Source organism: Zootoca vivipara, chromosome 6 (assembly GCF_963506605.1).
Source record: "Zootoca vivipara chromosome 6, rZooViv1.1, whole genome shotgun sequence".
In the NCBI taxonomy this organism is placed as follows: domain Eukaryota; kingdom Metazoa; phylum Chordata; class Lepidosauria; order Squamata; family Lacertidae; genus Zootoca; species Zootoca vivipara.
In genome coordinates this window covers 71562665-71575891 of record NC_083281.1, presented here as the reverse complement: position 1 = coordinate 71575891, position 13227 = coordinate 71562665, and the positions used below count along the sequence as shown (strand labels likewise).

The following is a 13227-nucleotide window of genomic DNA, read 5'->3' as shown; positions in this document are numbered from 1 at the left end:
TGGGGTGGGGTGACAGTGTTTCTATTTCGCTTAATAGGTGTGTGTGGGGGGGGTTGTCAGCGCCGCTTGTGTAGGTTCTCTACTGTTCACTTGTTTTCTTTTGATGGTGAGAGATGTTGGGGTTGGCCTAGGATATAGTTGTTCCTTTGTGGTTGGCTGTGGTGGTCTTTGTTGTGTGTGTGTGTCAGAGGGGTTAAGTTGAAATAACCTCCTCACAGAAACCTGCTTTGCTCCAAGTGCCGGAACCCAGAGGGGTTAAGTTGAAATAAATTCCTGTACATGCGAGTAGCGTGCCGAGGAAAACCAAGCAATCCCTGGCAGGAAAGTCCCTGTCGCAGCATTGCAGCAAAGGTTTTTAGGGGCTTCAAAATTAACAAAGCTAGAACAAAGCAAAGGACCCACAAACAGCACGTGGTAAGTAAGCGAGATCTGTGTGTGCAGGAGCCAAACAGGTGTGCCGGGGGGGGGTGCTTAAATGTGACAAACCACACACCCCAGCTAGCCGGATTGGCCAGCTAAGGGCATGGCATGGGACCTGGACTCCCTGTAACGCAGGGGTATAAGAGACTATCTCTAACCCTTTCATTCCAGTTACAGGTAGGTAGATGTGTTGGTCTGGCGTAGTCGAAACAAAATAAAAAAATTCCTTCTAGTAGCACCTTAGAGACCAACTAAGTTTGTCATTGGTACAAGCTCTCGTGTGCATGCACACTTCTTCAGATATCTGAAGTGTGCATGCACATGAAAGCTCATGGAAGGATTTTTTTATTTTCTTTCATTCCAGTAGCTTATGAAAAGGATTGAAAAAAGAACAAACACTTTAAAAACAACAACAACAACCCACAAATAAACCAGACATAGCAGCTGTTTACTATGCATTTAGTGCAACCCAGTGTCGGCATCCCAGTGAGCTCCTGCCCTATAGAGTGCACAGAGACACATCCACCCTCTAAACATCCCTGTCAAGCACAGGCTCCCTTTCCACATTTCCTGTCCACCAGAACAAGAGTCATCAGACATTGGTTTATACCACTCCAGCTAAAAGGAGGATGCTGACTGCCTACGATGCTAGCCCAGGAGGGCTCCTCCTTGCAGCCAGCTCTGATTCTCCCCTCCACAGAGTATGCAGCAGATGAGAGAGCTAAGTGAAAGAAGCTTCCCCTTCTCGACAGTGTTAGAAACAGTAAATGGCACATTAAACCTAGGTTATGGGCGCAACAACTGAATGTCTAGGTGCATTTTTTAAATAACAATACAAAACTGAAAATGAATGAACTGCAGCTAAAATATTATGTTCATTTTCCACATGGTGTAATCTTCTCCTGCCTATCCCCCTAATATTCTTAAGAGAGTCCCTTCTCCAGTCTTCAGAGTGTAGCTGGAGGTGGGGAGGCAGAAAAAGGTCCTCCTTTCCTTCCATTCCACAGTGTTAATCTTAAATCATAGGCGCAGTACTGTGCCCAGAGCTCAGAAAATGCTTGCACTAATGAAATTCTGTGTTGCAAAATGCACCTAGAACAATGGGACATGGGTGTGCCCAGCATGGGGCAGGGGGTGCAGATGCCCCCCCTAGAAGGCCAAACCGTGGACCTGACTAGGGAAGCAAATACCCTGCGCAGGCGCCCCGCTTGTTGACACGGGAGGGGAGGGGGGGAGGAAACGCTGCTGGTGCCGCGGCTCCTCGGCCGCGGCTCCTCCTCTCAGCCCGCCCTGCCTACATTTGCACCAATTCCTGCCCACTAAAGCCTTCGTGCCTCCCAATGGAAAGCCCTGCCGGGCGGCAACCTCTCCTGTCTAAGAGTTCTGCTGGGCTGGCAAGCGAAGGAGACGCGGCTCCCTGCATTGGTTGCAGCTGCTGCCGCGCTCTGCCTCCCGGTAGGCTGTACTGCGATCGTCAGCGCCGCGGGCTGGGAATCGCCCCCTTCCCCCCTCCGCACCCCCTACCCCCTCTGAGTTAGGAGTTGCTACTGAGACTCCTCCTGGGCCGGGAGAGGAAGTGCACCAACAGGAGCCAGTTCAGCCTCGGTGGGCAGAAGCCCGCAAAGGAGGAGTGGGGGCGGTGGTCGTGGCTGCTGCAAGGAAGCTGCGTGGGAGCGTTTGCACTGGATTGCCGGCGGCAGGAGTAGCCCAGCGGCAATGACCCTTCCTCGCCGCCCCCCACCCCCGGCAATAAGAAAGGAGCTGCCTTGGGGGGCAGCACAGCTCTCCGCTCCCCCTGCGTGCATTGCCCTCTCCGGGCATTGGCTGCTGTTTCCTTCTTTGCAATGTGCCCCCCCCAGCCGCTCTCCCTTGCTGCCCCTGCCGAGAGAGGGGCGTTGAGGGCGGGGGAGCCACTGCAGCCGCCGTAGGGTCGCAGCTGGGGGGGGGGCTCGCCTGCGCTGCGCCACCCCACCTTTCCCATCTTTTGCTCCCTTGCGATGGGGAGGCGGCGGTGGCAGCTTCTTCTTCTTCTTTGAGGGTCTGAGCTTGGCGGGGGGGTCCCCAGTATCCTCCCAGGCCATGGGGGGGTGGCCCCCCAGGACTAGCAGACCTCTGAGCTCCTTCCCCATCCCAGATATATAGGGTGGGAACTGGCAAGGCTTCGGGGGGACCTGGAGGAGGGAAAGCGGGGCCCAAAGGGTTTTTTCAGGGAGGTGGCTAGCCGTAAATGGATGGGAGCGGTGTTTTCAGAGCAGGGCCGTCTTAGGCATACCTGGCACAATGGTGTGACGGATCCCTCTGCTGCCCCCACCCGCCCCGTTTCCTGGCGCGGCGAGCGCAGCTGCCGCCTGGAGGGCCGGAGCCCTATGCAACCCAGCTTGGGCATAGGGTCGGCCCTGGGCCAGGGGGTGCTGCCCTCCCCCTGTTGTGATGCCCCTGCGACGGCGGAGGCGGCCCCAGACCCGCACGCCTCCGGAAAGCAGCCTGAAGCCGCCGAACAGCTGAGAGGCGGGCCTGGGGCGGCCTCCCCCGCGCCTCTCAGTGGGTGCAGTGGCGCCCCTGGTGAACTGGCGCCCTGGCGCTCCGCGCCACCGGACCCGGGCCTAGAGACGGCCCTACTTCAGAGCAGGGAAATTTCGTGTGGGAGAGTTTAGGGGGGTCATTTAGAGGCTGCAGCCGCCGCCACAGAGGCGTCGGGCCCGCTGGCCCTGTAGCCCCGCCCACATTCCCACTTCGTGGCCCCTCCCCTCCCGTGCCTTGGCCCCGCCCCTGAACGACCATGGCTTGCCCCCCCTAGTTTTGATCCTGGGTACGCCCCTGCAATGGGACATCACTCTTTTCCCCAATCTGTTGCCTCTGATGTTGGAGATAATATAGAGTCACCATGACTAGTGGCCATCGATTAGCCTTATATTTTGCCTAGTCCGATGCCGAAACAAAATTGGTGACCATCAGTGCATCTTGTGGAAGCGAATTCAATGGTTTAACAATGCGTTGTGTGTAGGACTTACACAGAGGTAACTTTTTAAAAATTATTATGCTGATTGGCAATAGCTCATTGTGCACTTTACCTTGAGAGATTAGCAAGATACTGGCTGGACTCTGTGTTTGCTGGCATCGGTGCTGCCTCTGTAGCTCAACTGTGTAGGTCCAGAGCAGGTAGTTACTACAATCTGGGTGTGTTGTCATTTAGTATTTAAGAACTATTTATTTCATTCCTGACTAATGTAATTGCCTGCAATAGACCATAGAGTTATAAGGAAACATTGCATTGAACATGTGCCTATCTCAGAACGTTGAACTTCATTCTCATTATGCTCAAGGATTAGCCCTAGGAGGGAGTCCAAAGTGCATATGAATGAATTAAGATTGTCCTTAAGCTACAGATAGGGACTCTAATATTCCTTTTACATTTCACCTTTGCAAAGCCAAGCCTTTTAGGACATTGTGCAAAAGCCCGTGCAAATCTTATTCAAATGCATCTCAACATCCATGAGGACTGGACACAACAGTAATACTGCTAAGCATACCTGTAGTAGCAATTTAGAACACCCTTCCACAACCTGTCACTCTCCAGCTATTTTGAGCCACAACTTCCATCAGTCCCAGAGAGCATGGCTGATGGTCAGGGATTTGGGGAGTTGTAGTCCAACTGGAGGACGCCATGTTTGGGAAGAATGGTTTAGAGCAGGGGTCAGCAAACTTTTTCAGCAGCGGGCCGGTCCACTGTCCCTCAGACCTTGTGGGGGGCCGGACTATATTTTGGAAAAAAATATGAACAAATTCCTATGCCCCACAAATAGTCCAGAGATGGATTTTAAATAAAAGGACACATTCTACTGTAAAAACATGGTGATTCCCGGACTGTCCGCGGGCCGGATTTAGAAGGCGATTGGGCCGCATCTGGCCCCCGGGCCTTAGTTTGGGGAGAATGGTTTAGAGCAGTAGTCTTCAGCCTTTTCAGACCCAGGCCCTGCTTTTAATGCAAACATGCATTTCTTAATCCTTTACTGCATATTTTCATAGTGGGTCCTGGCCCACCAGCTGAAGACCAGTAACTGGAAGCATTATGCATGCTTTAATTCTATCATCCTTGCAACAACCACAAAAGCAGATTAGTTTTGTTATCTAGGGTGGGTTGATTTGAATGAAGGCAATTTAAATAAATCGATTTATATCACAGAGGGGAGAAAAGACCAATCTCACTCACTTATTCAAATCAAATTTCCCAGTGTGAAATTAATATGCCAAACATGTGTACATACCTATTGGTTGCTATAACATTTCAAGCTGCTTTGAATTCTTGCGCAATCTACGACCATTACCAAACCCTTTGCTCATGTAGCCTATGTGATTTTTGCACCGCACAATTGTTTTTGTAACAGTATGACAGAGGCATCGCTTCTGGTGATGTGCACCCTCATCTCTCTTTTCTTGCTGTGCTCAATTGAGGTGTGTTGGTTTCTGAAGCACTACAGAAACCTATTTGGCCTGAGAGTGAAGGGGAACTCCTGGTCCTCGATACGTTTTCAGGTTCCCTAGCTCTAAGAACTAGGCAGCCACCAACCTATTTTATTTAACTTTAATTCTGGACACACGGATAAAGAAGACGAATTAAAACACAGGTAGAAGTTCTGAACATCTCTTCAGAAAAGTGTGTGAATGTCAACATTGGAGACATTTTAAAAATCCAGGGCTGGGGTGAGAAACTTAGACAACCCTCCACATACTGTTGGACTCAACTCCCAACAGCTGCAGCTAGCATGGCCAATAATCAGGGGTGATAGTGAAGGAGGGATCGAATAAGATACATTCTAAACCCCAAGTGCAGAAAAGTAATTAACTAAGTTTGTTTGTTTGTCTGCAAATGTGCTGAAGGCTGGAAACAAAGGGAGATTTTCTTTCCTTCTTTCTTACTGCATTCAGCCTGTTAGCAAGTTCAAGAGAAGTTCAGTCCATCCAAACAAGCAGTACAGGAGAGCAGGTGGGCAGGCAGCCAATTGTCTGAAGTAGATAGGAGCTCGTCTGTTTCCTTTTTAAATTCTTCCCTTTTTGCTAAAGTAAGCAATGTATTGCTTTAAAAACCTTTGTTAGAAAGCTTGCTAATTAAGAAGCTTGTAAAGAAAATAACCCACAACGATCCCTTCCGAAAGTTCAGTGGGTTTTTCTTTTTCTTTTTAATCGTGATGTTTTATAAAAACCTTGATGTTTTATAAAATCATGGCAACCTGCAATTTGTTGGCGCCTTGGTCCATGAGTGCCGCACTGTCAAATACTTCGGTGCTTGTTCAAACTGCAAGACACAGGGGGTGGGGGGTGGAGAGACATCAAAATGGAACCAAAAACTCTGCCTTTTTTTGCTGATAAATTAATTGGGCTCTTAATGCTTCTTGGAAGCATTCTAGTTTAATAATTACCTTTGTTTATAACCTCTGTACTTAAGCGACTGCTGTTTCCCAGCATTCTGCTTTCCAGTTGCGGGCATTGTCTGCTGAAGGAGGAGATACCGGTAAGTGAAGGAAGGTGTTTCGATGACTCAAGAGCTACACCAAACACGGTGAGTACCACTCTCACTTCCAAATGTTGCTGTTATTGTTTTTCTGGGATGAGTGATGTTCCTTATCTTCCTTAAAACTATTGTAGCAGGGAGGGAACTGCCCTACTTGCCACCCCAGCTGGACTCTCCAAGAAGATCATCCCGCTGCCGCCAATTGGGCTTAAAGAAAACTAAGACTTCCTTCCAGCCTAAGCACTGGCCATGAAGGGAAAGTGTGAAGGTGTGCGATGGTTCTTGCACGCTTGCCATCAGTACAAAGTGGCTATGGCAGTCCCCCTAGTTTGCAAATGAATCTGTGGGCTCAAACACACCACACTGCTTGCAATCCTAATTTAATTTACCTGTGGGTAAGTCCCACTGAATTCAACAGGAGTTGATTTTCAGTGGACATGTTTAGGATTGCACTTTCAAATACCGTATGTGGAGTTGGCAGCCCCCCCCCCATATATATATGTTCAACAACTTGAGTTTAGCTGAGTCCCAGGGAAGGAAGCAACACCAACTGGAGGAAAGAGCCAGGGATGTGCAGAAGCAATTTCCCCTGCCTTTCCTATCCTTATCCCAAGGCAGCCCCCCCCCTCTCCTCTTCAGAACTTTTTTTAAATCCCAAGCAAAAGGCATAATCACTGAGGCCAACTTTCTTCCCACGTTCTCTGTCTCTTTGTGATGACGGTTCCCAAAAATAAGCAAGCAAGAGGTGAGAGAGGCCCTGCAAACGCCTCCAGCTTCCACAAAACGGCCACCTTTCTTGATTTGAGAATTGGCTGCCCAACAAAGAAACCTGCTCACATCCTGTGTTGTGACTGCCATGTTAAACCATCGAACCAGCTATAAAGTTTGCAATATAAAATGAGCAAACTGATAACAAAGTCATCTGATCACTGGTGGCCAACAAACCATCTGATAATAAGTTATCCATAAAATCAAATCATGTTGTGTACAGCAAATTCATTTCCAACCTTTGAGCTCCCATTAAGGCAGATAAGCCACCTTTATATTACTCATAAAAGGTAAAGGGACCCCTGACCATTAGGTCCGGTCATGATCGACTCTGGGGTTGCGCGCTCATCTTGCATTATTGGCCGAGGGAGCCGGCGTATAGCTTCCAGGTCATGTGGCCAGCATGACAAAGCCACTTCTGGCGAACCAGAGCAGCACACGGAAACGCCGTTTACCTTCCCGCTGTAGCGGTTCCTATTTATCTACTTGCATTTTTGACGTGCTTTCGAACTGCTAGGTTGGCAGGAGCTGGGACCAAGCAATGGGAGCTCACCCCGTCGCAGGGATCTTCTTGCTGGCTATGTGATCTAGATAATCAGGGATCATAGGACCAGTGAGGTGATATCACAGTGTCCCATACTTAGATTTGATTATGCTATAACATTACAAAGCCAACTTGGAGTGAGGTAGCACATCCCACCATTACTTTGAATTAACTATGTAAGAGCGCTATGGGTCCCCCATTGCTTTTTTGAAGTCAAAAGATAAACAGACTTTTGAATAATATAATCATAGTTAACTGTGTGCTGGTTGCAGGATTCACTAATATAATAGGCATCAGCATCAAGTAAGCAAAATGGATGAAGAAGGCATCAGAAAACGAAGTTCAACTCAAGAACCTGATGAAACGCCCATCAAGAAAAGCAAATCTATGAATCTACAGAAAGAGGCAAGACTTGTAATATATTATATTGGAAAGAGCCCTACAAATTCTTAACCTCCCAGAGGTAGTGAATAACACCAGGTGGCCTCAACCAAATTGTGTCTCTCCTATGGCTGATACCTGCCCCATGATGCTTATAGGTCTGCATAGTTTATGGCAGGAATGGGGAGCTCGTGACCCTTCAGAGGTTATTTGCCCCCAATTTCCAGCTACGCTGGTTGGGCCTGATGGGAAATGAATGGTCTGTGGTGTTAACACCCGAGTTACTGTAATTAATAGAGTGTTGTTTGCTAAATGTGGAGATAATCACCCAGCTCAGTGAAGTACAAAAGGAAAGCCTCTTTTCCCAGAATGTCTGGTTAATTTTGGCATTATACCACAAGTTGTTCCTGCTGTCACCTCACCTGTTAATGGCGCTGAAGGTCTCAGCACAGCAGACCCTGTTTGCGTTCCCCTCACACTCATTACTTTTCCCCTTGGCTAGACTATTTCCTTGGCACCGAATATGAAGAAATGGTCATGGTCAATACTGAGCGCTTATTCCTCCACATTCTTGTTACCCTTGCCAAGGCAACATGTGTGTGTGTGTGTGTGTGTAAACATTTTCACCCCACTTCCAAGATGAAAAAGGCTCCTAAAGCGGCTTACCGTCATTCCCAGAACAGACTGTAACTCTGACCTCAGGCTTCTGAAAGTTTTTAGTCTTTATTCCATTGTAGTTTTATATTGCTTTTAATTCTTGTGTTACATTCCAAGTCACTTTGACTTCACTTTTAATTTAAAAAGTGACTGAGAAGTTCAAATAATAATAATAATAATAATAATAATAATAATAATAAACTGTAGATCCTACGGATGTGTTTGTTGGGAAAATAAGCTCCCCATAAGATATGTGGCGGCAGCTGTTGTATAAAGCAGTGTTTCTGCAATAAGAGTGGACCCTTCCTGACATATTCTTGGGTTAACATCTGCTTCAGTGATCCTGTCCCACATCCATCTCCACCCTCATGATACTACCTATAGAAGATTGAAATAACCACTCTGGTTGAATTCACCTAACCTCAGTTTCTTTTCCCAGGTGGGCCTTCTCAGTGGAATCTGTCTCATTGTTGGGACAATGATCGGTTCAGGGATCTTTGTTTCTCCAAAGGGCGTTCTGGCTAACGTTGGAGCAGTTGGGCCCAGCTTAGTCATCTGGACAGCCTGTGGAGTGCTTGCTACGTTAGGTAAATCGCTACTGCTCTTTCCAACTTATCCCCCCCCCCCCCAGTTTATTACAAGCTCCTTGGTATAGTATGTGTTATTTTGTTTAGCCCTTCAACGATGGATTTGCATTTGCTAGTTTTCCATTTAAGATATAGGTGAACAATTTGTTTGGGGGAAATGCTAACCAAAGCTAACACGTTATAATTACAGTGGTACCTTGGTTCTCAAACAGCTTAGTTGCTGAACAAATCGGCCCGGACACCGCAAACCCGGAAGTAAGTGTTCCGGTTTGCGAACATTTTTCAGAAGCCGAACATCCGACACAGCTTCCGCTTGAGTGCAGGAAGTTCCTGCAGCCAATCGGAAGCCGTGCTTGGTTTTTGAACGGTGTTGGGAGTCGAACGGACTCCTGGTACGGATTAAGCTTGAGAACCAAGGTACCACTGTATTTTGAAGCTGTACAGGTTCCTTTTGTTCATCTGGCCTCTCTTGTAAATCACCATGTGATGAAAAACTGAGTGATCTATGTTTAGTATATGATAACCATATGCTGTGGTGGTTATACTTGACTGGGGGTGTTCAGGGTTCGAATTTCCACTCGTCCATGAAGTTCTCTGTGTAATCTTGGACTGATCACCATCTCTTAGCCTGACTTACCTCATAGGGTTTTTGCATGTATTGAAGAAAATGGAAAGGATGAATGAGAGATAAATATAAATGTAATAAATACCGGTATGTGATAACTGACTCTAAAAATAACTTTTTTGTTACTGGCTTTTCTTTTATCGATGCTCCCTGAGTCTCAAGGCACCCGCTGATGATGTCATGGACTGTCTAAAAGACAAGCACAGTGTTTATAAATGAAAACAATCAATCGTGCTTGTGGAGGGAAGGGGGAAAAAAGCATTTCTCCAGCAACTCAAAGTTATAGTTGGTTGGGACCAGATGAGCTTCTCACAACAGAAGCACTCATTGGGTGAGAGAAATGTTGACTAGTTCCATATACAATAACAAAATTATGCACTTAATAGGAACAAGATCCCTGGTGGCTTGAAACAGGCTAGAAGGATCAGGTGCATATAGAGCCCCCTAGAAGCCATATTGAAATGGAGATGGGTGATTGTGGCAGTGGTGGTGGTAGAGGAAGGTTATTTTGAAAACTCCCACTTCTTTCTTTAGGGGCACTGTGTTCTGCCGAACTTGGCACGATGATACCAAAATCAGGAGGAGACTATTCGTACCTCATGGAAGCCTTTGGCCCAATCCCTGCATATTTGTTTTCCTGGGCATGTCTCATCGTCATCTTGCCCAGTTCCTTTGCCATCATTTGCCTCAGCTTTGCTGAGTACACAGCGGCTCCATTTTATCCGGGTTGTGATCCCCCCACAGTTGTCATCAAGTGTCTGGCAACAGCAGCCCTCTGTGAGTATTTGGCTTTTGATCAGGAAGACAAAGGTAGCTGGAAGTGTGAGCGACCAAAAACCAAATGCATACAGAGATAACGGCAAAGAATAAAAAAAAATTCCTTCCAGCAGCACCTTAAAGACCAACTAAGTTTTTATTTTGGTATGAGCTTTCGTGTGCATGCACACTTCTTCAGATACACTGAATAGAAAGAATAGGCAAAGAATAGGCTTCCTTTACACTGGTTTGCAAATTTGTGGGTTAATTTAGCACAAGCTGGAGGCAGCTAGTGCGCAACGGAAGCGAAGAGACTGTGCTAGGAACCAGAAGTCCCTAGTTCAAATTTCAAACTCCCCTCTCCCTTTTTGGGAACTTGGGAATAGTACCACTAACCCATCTTATATATGGCTCCTGCCAACTTTGCAGTTTGAAAGCATACCAAAACGCCAGGGCAAGTAGATAAGGTAAATGGTGGGAAGGTAAATTGCGTTTCTGTGCACTCTGGCACTCATCACTGTGTCTAGTTGCACCAAAAGCAGTTTAATCAGGCTGGCCACATGACCTGGAAAAGTTGTCTGTGGACAAACGCCGGCTTGCTTGGTCTGAAAAGCGAGATGGGGCTGCACTGCATAGTTTCCTTTGCACATGATGATGAGTGAAATGGGTTTGAGCACTCGAATGCAGAGGAACATATGAAGCTACCACACAGCTGGTCAGATTATTTGTCCATCTTGCCCATTATTGGCTACTCTGAGTGGCAGGAAAATGAAACTGGGAAGGCAAAGGACGGATTCCAGGGATACAGAAGGTTATTCATTGAGATGTCTGATTTATGACATTTCTTGTGAACCTTCCCCCCCTTTCCTTTCTCTTAGTTACAGTTACTCTGGTGAATGCCCTGAGTGTGAAGTGGGCGAGCTACGTGCAGAACTTTTTCACTGCGGCTAAAATGGTGATTGTCATAATTATCATTGTAAGTGGGATTGTTCTTCTAGCCCAAGGTATGTTATGTTGAAGTCTTAATTGCAGAATATCTATCTATCTATCTATCTAATCTGCAGCAGTTGACTGGGACAGATACAACTCCTTTGCTTTCTTTTTGGGGGGTGGGTGGGAACCTGTGTGTTGATATTTTTAATATTACCTTCCTTGTAAATTAATTAAAACCTGTTTATGACATACATTAAAGATAAGTCTCAGGTTTCTAAAAAGTCACATTCCATTTCAATATGTTTTAACATCTATCACAAAATTATCTATGGGCAAGTGCCCTTCTTCTGATAGGAAATGCTCAGTGGTGAGTGGACCACAGAAATGGGGAAGGGGTCAAGGAGGGTCAGTTGGGTGGTGAGTGATCAATGTCCCTCTTATTTTCCTCCAAGGAATGAATCTGGAGGCTATTATATCAAAACCACAAAGCGTCCAGTGGCATTTTAGGCAAACAGATTTATCGGGGTGGGTAGGAGTTTTCACGGACTTTGAGCCAAGTTCCTCAGCTGCAAGAAATGATATGTTTCACTTTCCCTCCCCCAGGAAATACAAAGAACTTCAACAATTCGTTTGATGGCCCCCCGCTTTCTGTGGGCGCCATTTGTCTTGCATTTTATAATGGACTCTGGGCCTATAGTGGATGGTAATATAATTTTATGATTGTCATTAGCAGTTAGAGTATAACAGTTCATGTCTTATTTTGATCTGTCTTTACTGCACTTTAACAAAGATATTGCATGGAAACTCTGGGACCTGAAGTCTTGCTGAAGAATCACACCTGGAAATAGTGTAAGGTGGGGAATACTTATTCTAAACCTATGGCGACTTCCTGGTAGGCATGAAAGGAGACAGCCCACCCACTTTTGTGGGGGAGAGCTAAGCAGACCATAAACTTGTGGAAGCTACCACATGATGCAGTGGTGGCCAATAGGTGAGACGGCTTTTTAAGGCACCAACAGTATCAGCTAGTCTTAGGTCGTTAGAAAAAGGAGTTAACAGCATCTTAAGGTTAGAACCACTACTTAGGCAGGCACCCCCAACCTCGGCCCTCCAGTTGTTTGGGACAACAGCTCCCATCATCCCTAGCTAACAGGAACAGTGGTCAGGGATGATGGGAATTGTAGTCCCAAAATGAGGTTGGGGGTGCATGACTTAGAGCCAGTTGATAGGCATAATAAAATCTCTAATCGAATGGAGATCAAAAATTTGTGAGTTCATGACAATGGCAAAATTAACAGTATTCGTAAGAGGAGACTCTATCCAGAAAGCTAATAAAGAATGGGAAAGCGTAGAATTATATATGAAAGAAAGAAAATAAAGAATAAGAAAGTGAAGAAAGAAAGATGAAGCAAGAGGGAAAGGGAAAGTAGGCAATAGGAAATAGAGTAGATTATGAATCGCAAAGTTATCGGATAATATAATGAAAAAAGGTGTATATTAAGATTAAAAATAAGCAACATAGCAGAATAGGCAAATACCAATAATATAGCACATAGGTGAGGGAAGTAGGGGTGGAGGGGTGGAAGAAAGGGGGTGGGGGGAATTATGAGTAGTAATTGAAGAGGTATTAAATATTAAAGATCAAGGTGATGGAGGTTGTTAAGTATGTGATCTCTTCTTTTATTGTATTGATGTATAGTGGTACCTCGACATACGAATGCTTCGACTTCCGAAGGTTTCGACTTACGAAGTCGACAACCCCGGAAGTCTTTTTCACTATGCGCACCCTGCGCCTGCGGTCCGCGCATGCGCAGAAGTGAAAAAATGTGGTCCGTGCATGCGCAGGGCAGGCGCTTTGGCATCCAAAAACCTTGACTTATGAAGAGCGCCGTGGAACGGATCGTCTTCGTAAGTCGAGGTACCACTGTATAGTCTTATCTATGTATTTGTGGTTTTTTGTGTTATTCTTTATTCGTGTTGATATAATTTTTAATAAAGTTTATTTTTTAAAAAAATAAAATCTCTAATCGAGTAGGTCTCTCCAGAT

General features: G+C 46.2%; 1 protein-coding gene across 4 annotated transcripts in view; it reads left to right on the top strand.

The window, feature by feature from the left end:
- Nucleotides 1-13227, top strand: part of LOC118085876 (b(0,+)-type amino acid transporter 1-like) — a 47933-nt gene that overhangs the window by 22956 nt on the left and 11750 nt on the right. The window contains exons 1-6 of one of the 4 annotated variants that reach the window (XR_004692707.2): nt 5736-5977; nt 7514-7646; nt 8719-8866; nt 10026-10268; nt 11126-11251; nt 11784-11883. Coding sequence is in view for 3 of the 4 variants with exons in the window: in XM_060276104.1 (XP_060132087.1) it covers nt 7554-7646; nt 8719-8866; nt 10026-10268; nt 11126-11251; nt 11784-11883 (710 nt within the window). In the remaining variant the exon portion in view is untranslated. Of the gene's footprint in view, nt 1-5095; nt 5978-7513; nt 7647-8718; nt 8867-10025; nt 10269-11125; nt 11252-11783; nt 11884-13227 lie in introns of those variants that run through there. The other 3 variants (XM_035116895.2, XM_060276104.1, XM_035116896.2) reach the window with 3 other exon arrangements.